At 34.6% G+C, this 14,916-nt stretch overlaps 1 protein-coding gene and 1 pseudogene across 1 annotated transcript; one reads left to right on the top strand and one right to left on the bottom strand.

The window, feature by feature from the left end:
* The first annotated feature begins 3,300 nt into the window (after positions 1-3,300).
* LOC128165334 (uncharacterized) lies at positions 3,301-4,564 on the top strand (annotated as a pseudogene).
* Positions 4,565-7,633: 3,069 nt separating this feature from the next.
* On the bottom strand, positions 7,634-8,578 carry LOC128164984 (uncharacterized). The gene is made up of 2 exons (XM_052829119.1): positions 8,177-8,578; positions 7,634-7,984 (listed from the first exon to the last, which is right to left on the bottom strand). The coding sequence occupies exons 1-2, from the start codon at positions 8,576-8,578 to the stop codon at positions 7,634-7,636; spliced, it is 753 nt and encodes a 250-aa protein (XP_052685079.1).
* Positions 8,579-14,916: the final 6,338 nt, after the last annotated feature.

Genomic DNA, 14,916 nt, shown 5'->3' with positions numbered 1-14,916 from the left:
GACACGGACAAATATATATTGCGCAAAATATTATTTTTGAGACCCTTTTAAAAACATCGTACCATTCCTTGAGAGAAAGCTAGAACTTAGATGGGCAAGCGAGACCTAAATTTGAATAAACAAATGGTTGTAGAGTGGAGACCAATGACCTTCTTTCATTTTGATTTCGGAATTCTAAATCTTTAATGTAACTCTGCACCTGCGCAGTTCTAATGGATTACAAACGGCATTGGACTGTTTTTGTATGCGTAATTTTCATACTAAACAACATGTACAACATCATATTTATCTCTTTTTTATATTTTGACAACAGTTTTGGGCAGAAATAAGTGAGTTTTAAGAAATGTTTACATTTTTGTGGTCAAATGTAACAGATGGACGTACTTTCTTAAGAAACTCCCCTAGCAGAAAGGAAAATGTTACAAACAGACATAATAATAGACATAAAACTGAAATGCATCATCAACCACTATTGAAATACTTTTTTTCAATAGTGATTGAAATAAAAGGTATCCCTAGCCACTATTGAAAAAATTTATTTCAATAGTGGTTGAATGAAACGCATCCTTAACCACTATTGAAATAATATATTTTAATAGTGGTCGTAATGAACTACACCCCCAACCACTATTGAAATAATTTATCTCAATAGTGATATTTATAATAATATTTCTCAATAAATAATTATTCAATATACAGGGTCTGAATAGAAGTTCTGGCAATTAACAAGATGTTCACTATTGTGCAAAAAATATACAATATTCATAGGACATGACATGTCTGTAGAAAGAGAAATGTAAAGAAACAAAATAAATTTTCAAAGTTATTATTATAAAAAATTCATTCTAAGCTACGATTGAAGAAATAATTTTAATAGTAGTTGTACTTGAACAGTGTCTGTGAATTGATTTTCAAAATGGAATACATCCCGGAACACTATTTAGATAATTAATTTCAATAGTGGTTGCATTTCAATAGTGGTTGCAAAGTGATTTTTCATATGAAATACTTTCCCAACCACTATTAAAATAAATTATTTCAATAGTGGTTTTATTTCAATAGTCGTTGCAAAATGATTTTTCTGATGAAATGCATTCCCAACCACTATTGAAATAATTTATTTCAAAAGTGGTTTTATTTCAATAGTGGTTGCAACACTGGTCTTTGTGATTGCTTGATCGAAGAATGCATACGAAACTGAAGATAATGCATCATGACACTGGTTACCAGTAGCGACAGAGAGGTTTGTTATTAATCTCCAATCCTCATCCATTTTTACGGAGATTTCCAACATGATTACATATAAGATTGAACATTGGTTCATTGTTGAAAGGTCCTGCCATGCAACTAAGTCTTATTTCCTTATTGATAACTGCAAATATGAACCTTGGCTGATTTCTTGGGATTAAGAAGAAGCCTTAAACTAGCGTAATTTAAATAAAAACCAGTACGAAAACCAAGTGATAACTATTGAACAGTTTCTTTATTAGGGTTATTATCCAAATAATTCTGCAAATTTCGATCTTAACTACAGTTATTCCTATGTACCATAATCCTTTGTTTGGCTTGAAATGTTTGGCGAGGGCGGAGAGGGAGCTGGTGCAAGTTGAGATGAAAAGGAGTGTTGTTTGGTTGGTTTCATTGAGAGGGGTTATGACAAGTGTTGGTTGATTGTGGTGACTAGCAATGTATGCGTTAGATGAATTTTTGTTATGGCAATACATGAACAAATGTTGGTAGGGACAAGATTCTCTGCTACAAAAGCCAATGAAATTAAAGTCGTAGCATTTTAAGTTTGCTTGAGTGTTATTCCAACCAACTTGCATTTAGATTTCCGCTAGCTCGATAAATGCATTAGTCCAAGAATCGACTGTTGTAATTTTATTTAGAGTAGTTTTTGGAGACATAATTAACTGCCAATTTGTAATGGAAAATTCGTGGTCTGGCTTGTCAATATCCCGAAGGAAATGCAAAAGTTTGGCTAGATCAACATAATCATAAGACCAACTGTTTTCTGTAATGGATTAGGGAACACGAATGCCAAGATTGTCTGAAACGCTGATAAGGGGCGTTGGTTTTGTTGCAATAGCAATTGACAACATGCTGCTTGCAGATAAAACAGTACCTGAAGTTTTTGGGTACTGGAATTTGTTGATTGGCAGGTGTAGGGATGGTGACGTCTGGCATCGACATTTTTATGGATTGTACAGGAGCATCGGGGGTGGACGAAGCAGGTTGGGGTTGCAGCTGTCTTCTCGGACCACGTTCTAATCTGTAGACTACTAAATTGGACGCAGCATATAGGGAAGATTGCCTTTAGATTGTAAGCAGTAATAAGATAAAGTTTTAAGAAACCTTAAGAGAGACTCGATTACAAAAATAGAACGTGAAGTAAAACGCTAATGTTTAACAATCATGTTTACAGAGGACAAATGAATGATTAATATGAGCTACTCGGAAATAGTTTGTTGTTTAGATGTGATCATATTAGTTTTGATTTTAAACCATCGTACGAGCATGGCGACACGTGGTTTTTTGTAGTAATTTTAATTTTGCATAAATGCACATTAATGGCGAAAATAAAATTGAAAAGAATACTCACCGGTATGTATCCTACAAAATTAACTTTCGAATTTTGCTGGTAGTTGTTTAGATTTAACAGGGACGTATATACTAACGGGATTGGCAACTACCAGAAGTCTCGCGATTTCTCGCACAAACCTATTCATACGAAATTTAAATCTCGCGAGATGTAAAATGGCCGATTCAGCGATGTAAACAAAAGATGTCAAAACTTTGACACGCCGGTTTCTGCAAGTAAGTTGAATATTTTTATATTTTTGAAAGTCGGCTATATACTTAAACAGATTAAATATCAATTTTGAATGTACATATGTCCTACGAACGGTTCAAAATGATAATTATTGTAATGACCAAATCATTCATTGTAGGATACTTTTAAGTTTTAATTATGTTTTTAACAGGACATAGATAATAAACATTATCTTGATTTTATAAACTACTGGTGTTTGTTGTTACAATGTAGGTAGGCACCTGGTACTGTACGTCGTTTTCACACCTTTCTATTGTTTTGATAACATTTAATGATGAGCACATGAAGATGTGAGGGTACTGGGGTATACAATGACGGTGTACTGGGGTATAATGGGACGTCCTTAATTTAAAAAGGGGGGGGGGGTAATTGTAAGTAATGGGGCATCCCATTAAAAATACAGTATTATACACCATTTTACAAGCACCATTCCACCTGCCAACCTGTGTTAAATATTGATAAGTGCAATGTCTAAGGAAGATTTTTTGTGTTTGGACAATGACATTGATTTGGATGAACTTTTAGGGGAGCATACAGACCATGAAGAGAAGTCTGGTGACCAGCCACCAAAAGAAGAACAGTTACCAGTGCCCTGACTGTAAGAAGATCTTGAAATCCATATCTGGTTTTCGGGGACACATGGCCAGGCAGCACAAGAAAAGCAGAACAAAAGGTATTTATCTGATTTTTATATAGCCTCGTGATTTGAAATCACAAAAATCTTCAAACGCTGACAAGATTAGAATAATGTCATATGCACAACTTGTTCGGGGAAAGTGTAATCGTGAGGTTGGCCAGGTTTTGCAGCAAGGCCCAGTTCTTGCAGCAACCTTTAGTGGGACACATGAAAGACATCTTCAGCTCGAATTTGTGTGATCCTCATTCAAGGGAACTGTTCTTTACCAAGTTTCATTTATTGAGGCTATCCAAATGTGTTCAGACAGAGTGTGTTTCATTGTTCATTCTGAATGGATGTGGGGAGAAGAGAGAAGACATCCACTTCTTCCAAGAGTTTCTCCTTGAGTTACCATCCGAAATTCTTGGACGTCCTCTGCAAGAAAACAGGACAACATCCAACACACATGCTGACCAGATTTCGACCATGGACCAGCAAATCCTCTACTACATCTCAGGATTCATCGTGGCCAATCTAAAGAAAAAGTGCCAGCAAATGACTTCAGCATATCGAGAGGGGAGACTTCAGCTATTGGAAAAACTGTCCTGTAAAGCAGATAATTCAAGTTTTGTGACCAAGTTTGATGCATGGTAAAGGAAAAACAGTCGCGGGGGCCTATTGAGACCAACTGACAGTTTCTATTTGCTTGTGCGGGAGCTGGAAATCATCATCAGAAAAATTCCGGACTATAGCCACAGCCACATCAGTTGCAAAGTTAAGGAGTCCATGATGGAGTCTTTCATGGTGAATCATTATTTGAAGCAACTATTCGGTGAAAATTCAGAGAGAGACCTGTCACCACTTTTAGAGGACAGTATATGTGTATTTCTGACTTTTCAAGTATTTGCCACTGCACGAGTTCTTCGCAACAAACTTAGTGGAAGGACCAGCAAACAGAGTGACAGTCTACGCCAGGCACTGAAGTCAAAGAACAACAACTGAATCCCATATACAGTGCTTGCTGACTGTGTTGTTGAAATGTGTCACACTAGTTTTAAATAATTTATTTATCAAATGTTACTATTTAATATTTCTCTTATGGTGCTGCATTTCATGTTCTCATATTTGAACTGCTCAAGATATGTGATACATAAACCACTTGATAATCATTTCTATGGATTGAGAATAATTAAGTTGTTTTTCATGCTTATAACAATTCTTGTCATTTGATTAATAAAAAGTTGAAGTTATATACAGGTCTTAATTTCTTTAAAAGACAACAGAAATTGGTTCATTCAATTCACTAAGCTTTTCAACTTGACTATAATAGTAATTATCTGCATTAATTCATGTTGAAAAGTACTGGAAATGTATATTACACTGAACTGAGTTCATTGGTCGACAAATTATCCATCAGATCTACCATTTAAGAGGGCTCAATGATTGTGGCCAGTTTTTAATTATATACTTTATCAATAAAATTTAAACATTTTTCTTTATCTGTACACAGAACTCTTCTCTCAAGGAGATCTTTAGAGTCTAAAAATGGCCGCAACCATTCAGCCCTCTTAAGGGGAGATAGTGTCTTTGTGTGTGCCAGCAAATAAAGGAGATCTTAATAAAGATCATGCACCAATATGTAATCATTGAGCCATCTTTCAGAAATTAATTGCATGCCCTATCCCAAACTAGTGATGAGAATTTACCAAACTCATTTAATCCCCACATTCAATGGGTTATTTAAAGAAGAAACTGCATATATCAAGTTTTCTATTTAATTTCCATTCTATTTAATTTTAATTATTTTCAAAAAGGAATGCCTTTTTTAAGCCAGGCTTGAATTTGCTTACCTACTACACAGTATCTCGACACCAAACTGACAGAGGGCAGCAATTTTATAAAATGTCTTTTGTGATTCCAGACGTTATTCAATAAAGGTGAAAAAGTAAGGTTAAGCATGTTCAAGAATCATAAAGCAGACAGTCATTCACTAATGATTTTAATCATCAAAACCATGCAAATGCAGCATTCAATGGCATATATATGAATATTAAAGTCTGAAAAAAGTTGTTTTTTAACTTTATAACACTTGGACGACTACAAATTTTGAATTGAGTTAAAGTCTGCTCAATGATTCTTGGGCCATACAGTTGCTGCTGATTTCTTGCTTTAAAAATCTATCAAAATTATCTCATCTAAAATCCTCCTTTTTGAATGAAAAGAGAAAAATAAATGCACACAATTATTCAACAAAAAAACCAAGTCAGGTTCCAAATTAAAAAGTATTCGATGAACTAATTACTAAACACATGAAAAACATGAACACAAAGTACACACAAAACTTAAACACTTTAAAATGTGACTAGATGGCAAATGTTACATTAATCCATGTCACTAAATGTCAGAAAAGAATTTATTTCTTTGGTTTTCTCCTCGGAACTGCAGTGTGGTCCAGTGTTCGAGGTCGTCTGTTTTCGTCTCTCTTGCAGTTTTCACGGACAGAGGGCAGTGCTTGTGCGCCAACAGTTCTTATCTGGGTCAGAATGTTTTTCACTTCGTACACTGTAGGATTATTGTTACATGTACTTCCAATTTTGATGTCTGTAATGTCCAAAATGTTGTTCCAGAGGATCCTGATTAAAAGAAACTGGTTAAGATGTACTGGGAACCTCTTTCCAACATAAACCTGACACAGGCAGTGATAGAGAGTGCATACATTTTCAGGCCGGTCAGTGTTTGATGACTATGTTGCATTGTAGCTTTCTGGGCTTAACTGAACTCTCCTCTGTCATCCACAGTTTTTTTCCATTGTGCAAAATACTCTAAGAAATCATTCACTAGCCAATGCAATATTTCATCTTCTGGATTTGTATGCGCATTCAAATCTGGATTTCGTTTGTTCCTTCCTTCATAGGGGTTTCTAACATTTAAGCAGTCAAAAAATTTGTTCATGGTTCGAACAAACTTCACCGTCTCCTCCACTGATTCGTCATATATCATTTCAAGTGAATTTGCAATAGTTGCACTGAACACTTGAGCAGCAAAGCTGACTTTCATCCTGCTGAAGGCAGTTAAGTCTATGTGTCCACGGGTCAGTTTTGGACAGGGGGTGTACAGGTTTTGCTCGCAATGCTCCTCATACAGTCTGACTATGTGCATCCATGAGATGTCCTTTCTATCCTTCCACAAGGACCTTGACTTTGTGTGTGAGTAGGATTTGCTGAAACAGTTCCTGGCTGTCTTTACCAAATGTGGCACATCCGATATAAAATAGGTGTGTCGTGTTGGGTAATATGGATTAACTGTTTTGTGAGTAAATGGATCCCCGTCTGTGGCATGAAGTTTGAAAAATCTTATGTTGGGTGATGCTCCATCACAGGTACAAAAAAGCACTTTTAGTTAAAGTGTCACTTCCAGTATGGAGATGGCCTTCCAAATAATTGGGTATAGGAAATCTGCAGTAATTCCAACTGTTGCAAAGGCTGCAAATGGGAATTTCAGATCGCTTGTAACCCCTCTCACCATGATCACAAGAATGCACTTTGCAACAGCTGGTGTTTTTTTCTGTATAACTTTCTCCAGTTCATATAGTTGATTGCTGATCTCACCCACGTTCACATAAACAACAATTTCACCTGAATGTTTGTCGTACACAAGATCTTCTTTAATCTTCACTTCGTCGAACAGTACTCCAACAAAACTTCTGTGCTCCACTGTATACATGTCTTTTTTCGTACACTCTTCTTTAAGCATTTTTGCAACGTCTGGCTGAAACCCCAACCTGCTCTCGATGTAGAGGGAGTAATCATCCAAGGTCCGCATGCTTGGTAATTGCACAAAACCGGAGTCCCTTAGGGCCTCATAGGCTTTTGAAGATTTCTGTCTTAAGTACAGGCACAACTTTATCATCATTGGATGCCACCGCATACCATGTTTCCCCTGTTTCTTATTTCTTCTGTTGCTCCCAAAAAGTCTTTGATAACAACCAGGGTCTGGATATTCTTGTTCCATGTCATCCTGGCAGGCGGCCATCAGGTCCTTCATCTCATGGTTCTGCGCGTCATCAAGTTTGATGCCTTTCTCAATAGTTGCATTCATCTCTCTCTTCAGGCGCTCTACTTCAGTCTGTAATGTCTTTATGTGGGCTTTCTGCGTTGACAACTTCTTACAAAGCATTTCCCTTGTCATACTGATTGCTTGTAGGTGCTGCTCATGGCGACTTCTCTTTTCTTCTGTTCATCTCTGCGATATTTCCTTTTTTTGAGAAGGCGTCTCAATCCAGAACAATTTACACATCTGGCACCAAGAACTAGAAAGTCACATTTTGCTGAGCGTATTGTTGAATTATAAACAAGATTTCCCTGAACAGCATCAAAGTCTCCTTCTCGAAATGCAGAGATTTCTTGTGATGCCGAGTGAGACAATCCGCATCCTATAGGTGTGAATTCATTAAACTCTTCATCAGGATTCCCAACACATACACCATACGTTTCAAGTTTTGCAAGCAAGTTGCAAATATCTTCTGCTGAGCTGATCTGTCGAGGAAGTCCACTTCAAAATTCATTTGACTGTGGGACTAAAGTTCTGTGCACATATATGTCCACTTGAAAGTCACTCTTTATCACAACAAACTGCTTCACCGAGGGGGTTACTCCTTCATGTTGGTAAAACTCCACAATCTCTATGGCATGTTTTTGCTTTTACGTCAAAGTATATGGTGAGCACACAAGAGAAGCTAGATTTTCTTGAAGTTTGATTAGGGGGGTTTTACTTTCCTCTGCAGATACAATCAAACTTTCAGACACAAGAAAATCAGCAGTCACATTCTCAACAGGCACAGTTTCAGTTGACAAAATAATGTCAGTGGTGATCTGTCCTGTAGAACAACAGTGGTCCATGGTCTGGGATGAATAGTCTTGGTCCAGAGGTTGGGCTGAGAGTGCACTATAATCATGGTCTGAGGGTTGGGCTGCTTGAGATAAATAGTCATGGTCCACATGAGGTTCTGCTGTAGTACTCTCAGAGAATATGGAGTCGCAATTATCGGACACGCTTTGACTTTGATGTCTCTTGGAATGGTACTTTTTTCTTTGACCAATGGAACCACTTCTACGTTTGAGACGAGGCATTTCTCTGCAATAAATAATATCCATATTAAAAATTTGAAAAACAAATTTTTATCAAACACATATATGTGCATCTTTACTTTTTTCATTACATCTTAAATTGCATGCATTACATTCTTCAGATAAAATAACAAACATGTCGGCATAATGAGTAATATTGTCCGTTATTTTTCTAAAACAAACATCACTAATGGCATAAACAGCCACCACAGATACAATTTAAAAATATATTCAAGCATTGTCAATCAAATTTATATTCAATGGTGTAAATCATTTTGCAGAAAAGTTTGATTCACATGCAACAACATATGTGCAAGTTTCGGTTTATGAAAAAAAAATTCTACAATAATTTTCTGTATTATATATAAATCTTACCCTTTTCATAACTTAGATCTATCATTTAATACAAAAATATCGGTTTTGATTCATTATTTTAAGAGAATTTTGAAAAATAAATGCCATGTTTTTTTCATTAAAATAAAATATTACTGTATTTTGAAGTACAATAGAAAAAATTCTACAATAAGCATCCATATGATATATAAAACTTGCCCTTTTCATAACTTAGATCTCTCATGTAATACAAAAAATACCGGTTTTGATTCATTAATTTAAGAGAATTTTGAAAAAATAAAAATGCCATTTTTTCTTTAAATGATACGATTTTGTCTCAACAACTAGTCGGTGGACATTGTGTGAATTAAACCCGTAGGACGCCCCAATCTTCAGCTGTGTTGTGTAAACATTGCCAATCGTCATTACGCTTGGGCAATCAATCGTGACTGATAACAAATTACTATCAAAACACTAGTCTACAGGCCTCACAAAATTTGATAGATGCAAGCGTATTATAACTTACCATCTCGCTAAGAACTTCTCGGTCTTCAATACCATCAATTAATGGCTTTATTTCCTGAAAATATCAGTCAGAATCACACTCTCGTTTAAATTCAAAATGGCGCCGATTAAAATTGAAAAGTCTCGCGAGGTGCGAGACTTCGCCCAGAATCCTATAGAAAAGCATACAGTTGCCAATCCTGTTAGTATATACGTCCCTGGATTTCTGAGGGATCGAACTGGTGTTTTAAGCGAAAAACAAGTAAAGAAACTGGTTTTTGCGCAGGAACGATTGCGCGATTAACCAGGAACGATAACTCTAAATTATACCTATGAGACCAATTGAGGTAATTAAGGTGCTCCGTTTCAAACGGAAGACCTTAGTGTTATTATTCTGTTTCTTTTCCCCTATTATTAAGGTATTCCGTCTTCAGCGGAGAAAAGTAAAAAATTTAATCCGCGAGTAATTTTCTATGCATGTAACAAGTTTTCTGATATGTTACCTAATTAGGGGCTATAGAAGTCCAATATTTTTATCATTTATATCTTAAGAAAGAAATATTTAAGGTAGTCCTATACTCGGCACTTAATGGGCTCAATCATTAAAAGCTTAGCTTTAAATGATAAATATACATTCTAGCAATACATATACAAAAGAAAATATGTATGTTTACATGCTAGTTTGTTTGTTATCACCTCTCAGGCGGGTGTACCCCCTTGCGAAAATTATTGTCAATTATAACATTTGCCAGACGTCCGTTTTTCCTAAAAATATTACCAATTTTGGGAAAATTAGAACTGAACATACAAAATAGAGTATAAATATTTATTTAAGCCATATCTCATCAATAATTTTGCGCAAATGTTTGTAAGTAAGTACGCTTTATGGACCTGATGTATCAAAATAGAATACAAAAATGCAATGCTAGTATCGCGTTTGGTAATTTTTTTACTATTTAATGGACTCAAACTTAAATTCATGGTGTTTATTCTATAGATTGACATCTAAGAAAAAAGATTTGGTAAAATAAATCATATGTTGACGGATTACTTTTCAAGCTATAAGCTATAAACCAAGTAGACACTGACGAAAAATTCCGTAAAAATCACATTTTGCTACAGTTTTCTGCCTGATCTATCAACAATGTAAGATATCATTTAAACATTAATTAATTGACGATTGATTAAATTCGAAATAGCTTCTGTCTCCAAATTGAAACCGGTTTTAGTAAAAAAAAAAAAAAAAAATGGGGGGGGGGGGGTCAAAACAAAGAAGATATAAGCATACCTGAGATCCTGGTTAATCAGAAACTTCGTTTTTCATTTTACTTTAACAGAATCGAGTTTCTCAGCATTAATCATTTCTATCTCTCATAGAATACATATATTACCGTTCTAATTGCTTATAACTGCCATTGTTTACAACAGCGATGTAGAGCAAAATCAACACCGGGTATCCAAAACGCTTTGTAAAAGTCGAACCAGTATTGTTAAATCCGTATTATGACGTAGTGCGATACTCGGACTACTTTAAAAAAAATACATTATGCATGTAGAATAGAAGATGCTCAGATTTATGCTCGTAATAATATTTAACCACCAAAGTTTCGTTAAATGGCTCTTATAAGGAGTTAAGGGTCGGCCCCTAAAACAATCTTTCCCAAATACATGTATCTCAAAAACGGTAACGATTTTTTAAACACTTGTTGAACAAAATGTGTTTAATATTAAAAGACCTTTCATTAATATCAAGGAAAAAGGGCTGGCCCCTCAAATTAGGGGCCATAAATGTTTCCACTCAAAGCTCTTATGCATGTATCTAAAAAAAAGCCAAGGGTTAGAAGTCTAATACATGTACATTTATAATTTATTTATTAAAAAAAAAAATGAAACAGGACATAAAAATAGAAGAAAAGAATCTGTTTAACATCAAAGGATCTTTTCTTCTATTTCCAAATCATTTTTAGCAGTTTAAAAATAGCAAAATAAAGGTAAAACATGTATCTCATCTTCTAAAGTTGGAAAGAAGACCTCCTCGTTGCTCGCAACGAGATCGTGTCTGGTTATTATTTTATTCTTCCGATTTTTGTGCACGGGATTCCTCAGACACGGCTCGGTCGATGTCTAACAAATTTTCATATGTGATATTCATTGGTATGAGCCTATTAGCAAATTTTTTGCATTGATTACGTCAAATCCTTTTTAAGATATTGAGATTTTTCCAATTTTTATATGGGTTTTTGTCTGCTGAAATTCTCCTAGACTATAAGAAATATTGAGCTCAAATTTCTTTGCTTAATATATTTTATATACCTAGCAGTAAATGCGACAAAGGGTTTATTCCCATGTAGCTTCTGAAATTCTGAAATTCTTATTCCCACCTAGCTAAAATTGTGATTTCACACCTGAGTGAGCATTGAGTATAGTCTGTTTTAGGTGTGAACTACCCGAGTGTATAGAAATCACCTTTGATATATATTAACATGTATATATTCTTGACAATATGACAATACAGTGTTTTACAAATTTAGATTTAAGTTCTATCAATTATTGAAAGGTTTTTATATGTATAAATTGAATAAATTAAATAAAATTTAAGCAAAAATAAAATAATTAAATAATTTAAAATTTATTAGGCCTGGCAAACAATTGCTTTAATAAACAACACACCACAGAAATTGATGGCTTAATTAGATCATATGAAACTTCAATCAAACTATATAAATTTTAGTAAATGCTATACCATTAACTCTTTTATACATCTACATTAAATGTAGTTAATGTTGTGTTCTTTTAAGACGAAAGGTTTCCGGCCCAGTCCATCCTACAATCATGATCTAGATAAGATAACTCTAGGCCCAGTAATAATTCTTGCAGTTTCTACCTGTGCCTTTTTGAAGCATTAAAGCAAAATAGATTTTCATAAAGGAATTTCAATCTATGACATGTTTCAGTAATCTAAGTATATTCAGCCTCTTACATGTCTTTTCAGTTCAAGTTCCATCAACCTGAAAATGAACTCCTACATGTTGTCACCTTGACCGAGCCTCTGATCAGTAACAACAACAATACAATATACACTAAAATATTTATAAACAATATTTACAAATATACAATAAATGTCAGCAATATACGACGCGAGACGGTCCCTAGGCTCCAATCATCTGTCTCCGCGAATCACCATGCTACCCTGAACCATTTTCTATTGTGTCCACCGTGTCCACCAGTTCACCACTTCACCTGCTCCAGGTAATCAACATCCGAAAACTCTTGCGGTCGTCCATCATAGGCCGTCAGTCATCATCAGAACCTCTCAGGCCAATACACAGAACCTCGTCCATGCATAGAATGTGACTAACCCTGGGAACCTTTAATCATAATGCTTACATAAGTACAATGTATTGATGACCAAAACCGGTCTCCGTATAATACATTTAAACAGAGTTACACATATGTTTACACAACGTAGCGAACGGCACAGGTAGTTAAACTACACTATATACTAAATATCTAAACAAAACCTGACACTATGAGACTATAATGCACAAATATTGCGATATATACGTGGCATACACGTGGCACTGTTAAACATCCAACGCTAAGGTAACATTCAGGTAGCAACTCTTGTCCGCTATTTATAGTAAAATAAAGTAGCACTTATAAGCTTTAAGATTAACAGAAATGAAAATGAAATGAATAAAAGCAAACTTACTTGCAACAAACTTGGATATTTAGTTACCAGGCAATTTCAATACTAAATATACGTGGTCAGATCCGTGTGGGGAAATCGTGCGCTCTGTTCAGAACTGCAAAACTCAAACCTTATAAAGCCCTAACAATGCGGGTAGAATAACCAAGGTTGAGTCTATTATGCTGACCAATGCCAAAATGAAAAACATGAGGCTCCATACAGGATAAAAATAAAATGTTTATCAAAACACTGGGGTTCAGTACGGGATAAATCCACTTTATATAAAAACAACTTACACTACATCAATTGGATATGATTGTGACACATGTACATGAGCATTTCATCAACAGCCAAAATTTGGACCATATAATTTTTATTTTTTCAAGATCCTCAATAAGGGCATAGAAGGGGTAATAATTTTATTATCAAAAATAGAAAACAGGGGTATTGTATCATCAGCAAATGATCTAATGTAATTTTATATGCTATCAGCAGTATCGTTAATATATATCAAAACCAAAAAGGGTCAAGCACTGATACTGACCCTTGTGGTACATTGTATCCCAGATTCATTTTCAATCTCGAAACCACTTTACAATGGTATTAAGGGACTATGATATACATAAACATTTAAGATTTTCTAATTAATAACAATCATCGTAGCATGTATAGTTTTATAAGTAGATGAAAAACCTTTCACTCTTTGTTAATTGTCTATCGGTAAATAAGCTTCAATACACCCAAGGATATTTGCACTAAAATGTAAATTATATCAAACTATCATGCTAAAATATTTTTGTACATTAACTATAGAGTTGTTATTGAGTATGATTGCATTTAAACTAAACTTTAATGCAAATATGTCTGTTTTCCTTCTCCTTAGAAGAATAAATATCACATAATTTTACATAAAATAAAATTTAACTACGATCAATCATAGAACAAACCTTTTATAATTCTGAAAATTTACTTATATTTAATATAATCAATTTTTTAAAACACAATCTTAAAATAATTGTCTGTTATTTTTTTAACTAAACATTTACTTAAGGTCAATAACTGAACAGACTATAATTCACTTGCAATTAATTTCCTTTGTTCTTCGACACACTTACCTGTGCACCATTTCCACTTAGCTAAAATCAGTCACCCATAAAATATTTTAGCTATGTGGGACACCCGCCAAAGCTCGGTAATTTAATTCAATAATTGAATTATCAAAAGCGTCGTGAGTTTTCGTTCTTTTCTTCGTTTATCTCTTTTCCGGAAACTATTTTGATAGAACATGCAATTGAAAAAAGTTTAAATTTACAAGACCTTTCATTTGATACCAAGAAAAAACGGGATGGCCCCTCAAATTAAGGACCAAGAGGGCTCTGACGTCTTTTATCTGTAACGAGGGATATTGAAACAAATATGTTTATCTTACAATTATGTAGCCTAACAGTATAATGATTTTCTCTTGTGTTACGTAATTAGAAGTTATTTGGGGTAAACAGTCTAAAACTTTGATCACCTATTTCTCGAAAAGGAAAAATATTTTGAAATGCAGTATAGAAGAAGATTGCTCAAAATGATGTACTTAACATTAAGCGACCTTCAAAATTTTGTTTAGCTGCCCCAATAATAAAATAATTGACCGTCCCTTAATACGTTCTTTCTCGGATATCTCAAGAACAGAAACGAATTTCTAAACAGTTCTTAAACAAAATGTCTTAAAAAATTGAATGACCTTTCATTTGACCTTTCTCCAAAAAATACTACTCCCGAAAACCAAGTGTCTATAAAGTTATACATTTATTTACTACCTCTA

This window comes from Crassostrea angulata, chromosome 10 (genome assembly GCF_025612915.1).
Source record: "Crassostrea angulata isolate pt1a10 chromosome 10, ASM2561291v2, whole genome shotgun sequence".
Classification (NCBI taxonomy): domain Eukaryota; kingdom Metazoa; phylum Mollusca; class Bivalvia; order Ostreida; family Ostreidae; genus Magallana; species Magallana angulata.
The sequence above is the reverse complement of the archived record's forward strand: the minus strand, read 5'-3'. Positions and strand labels throughout refer to the sequence as shown.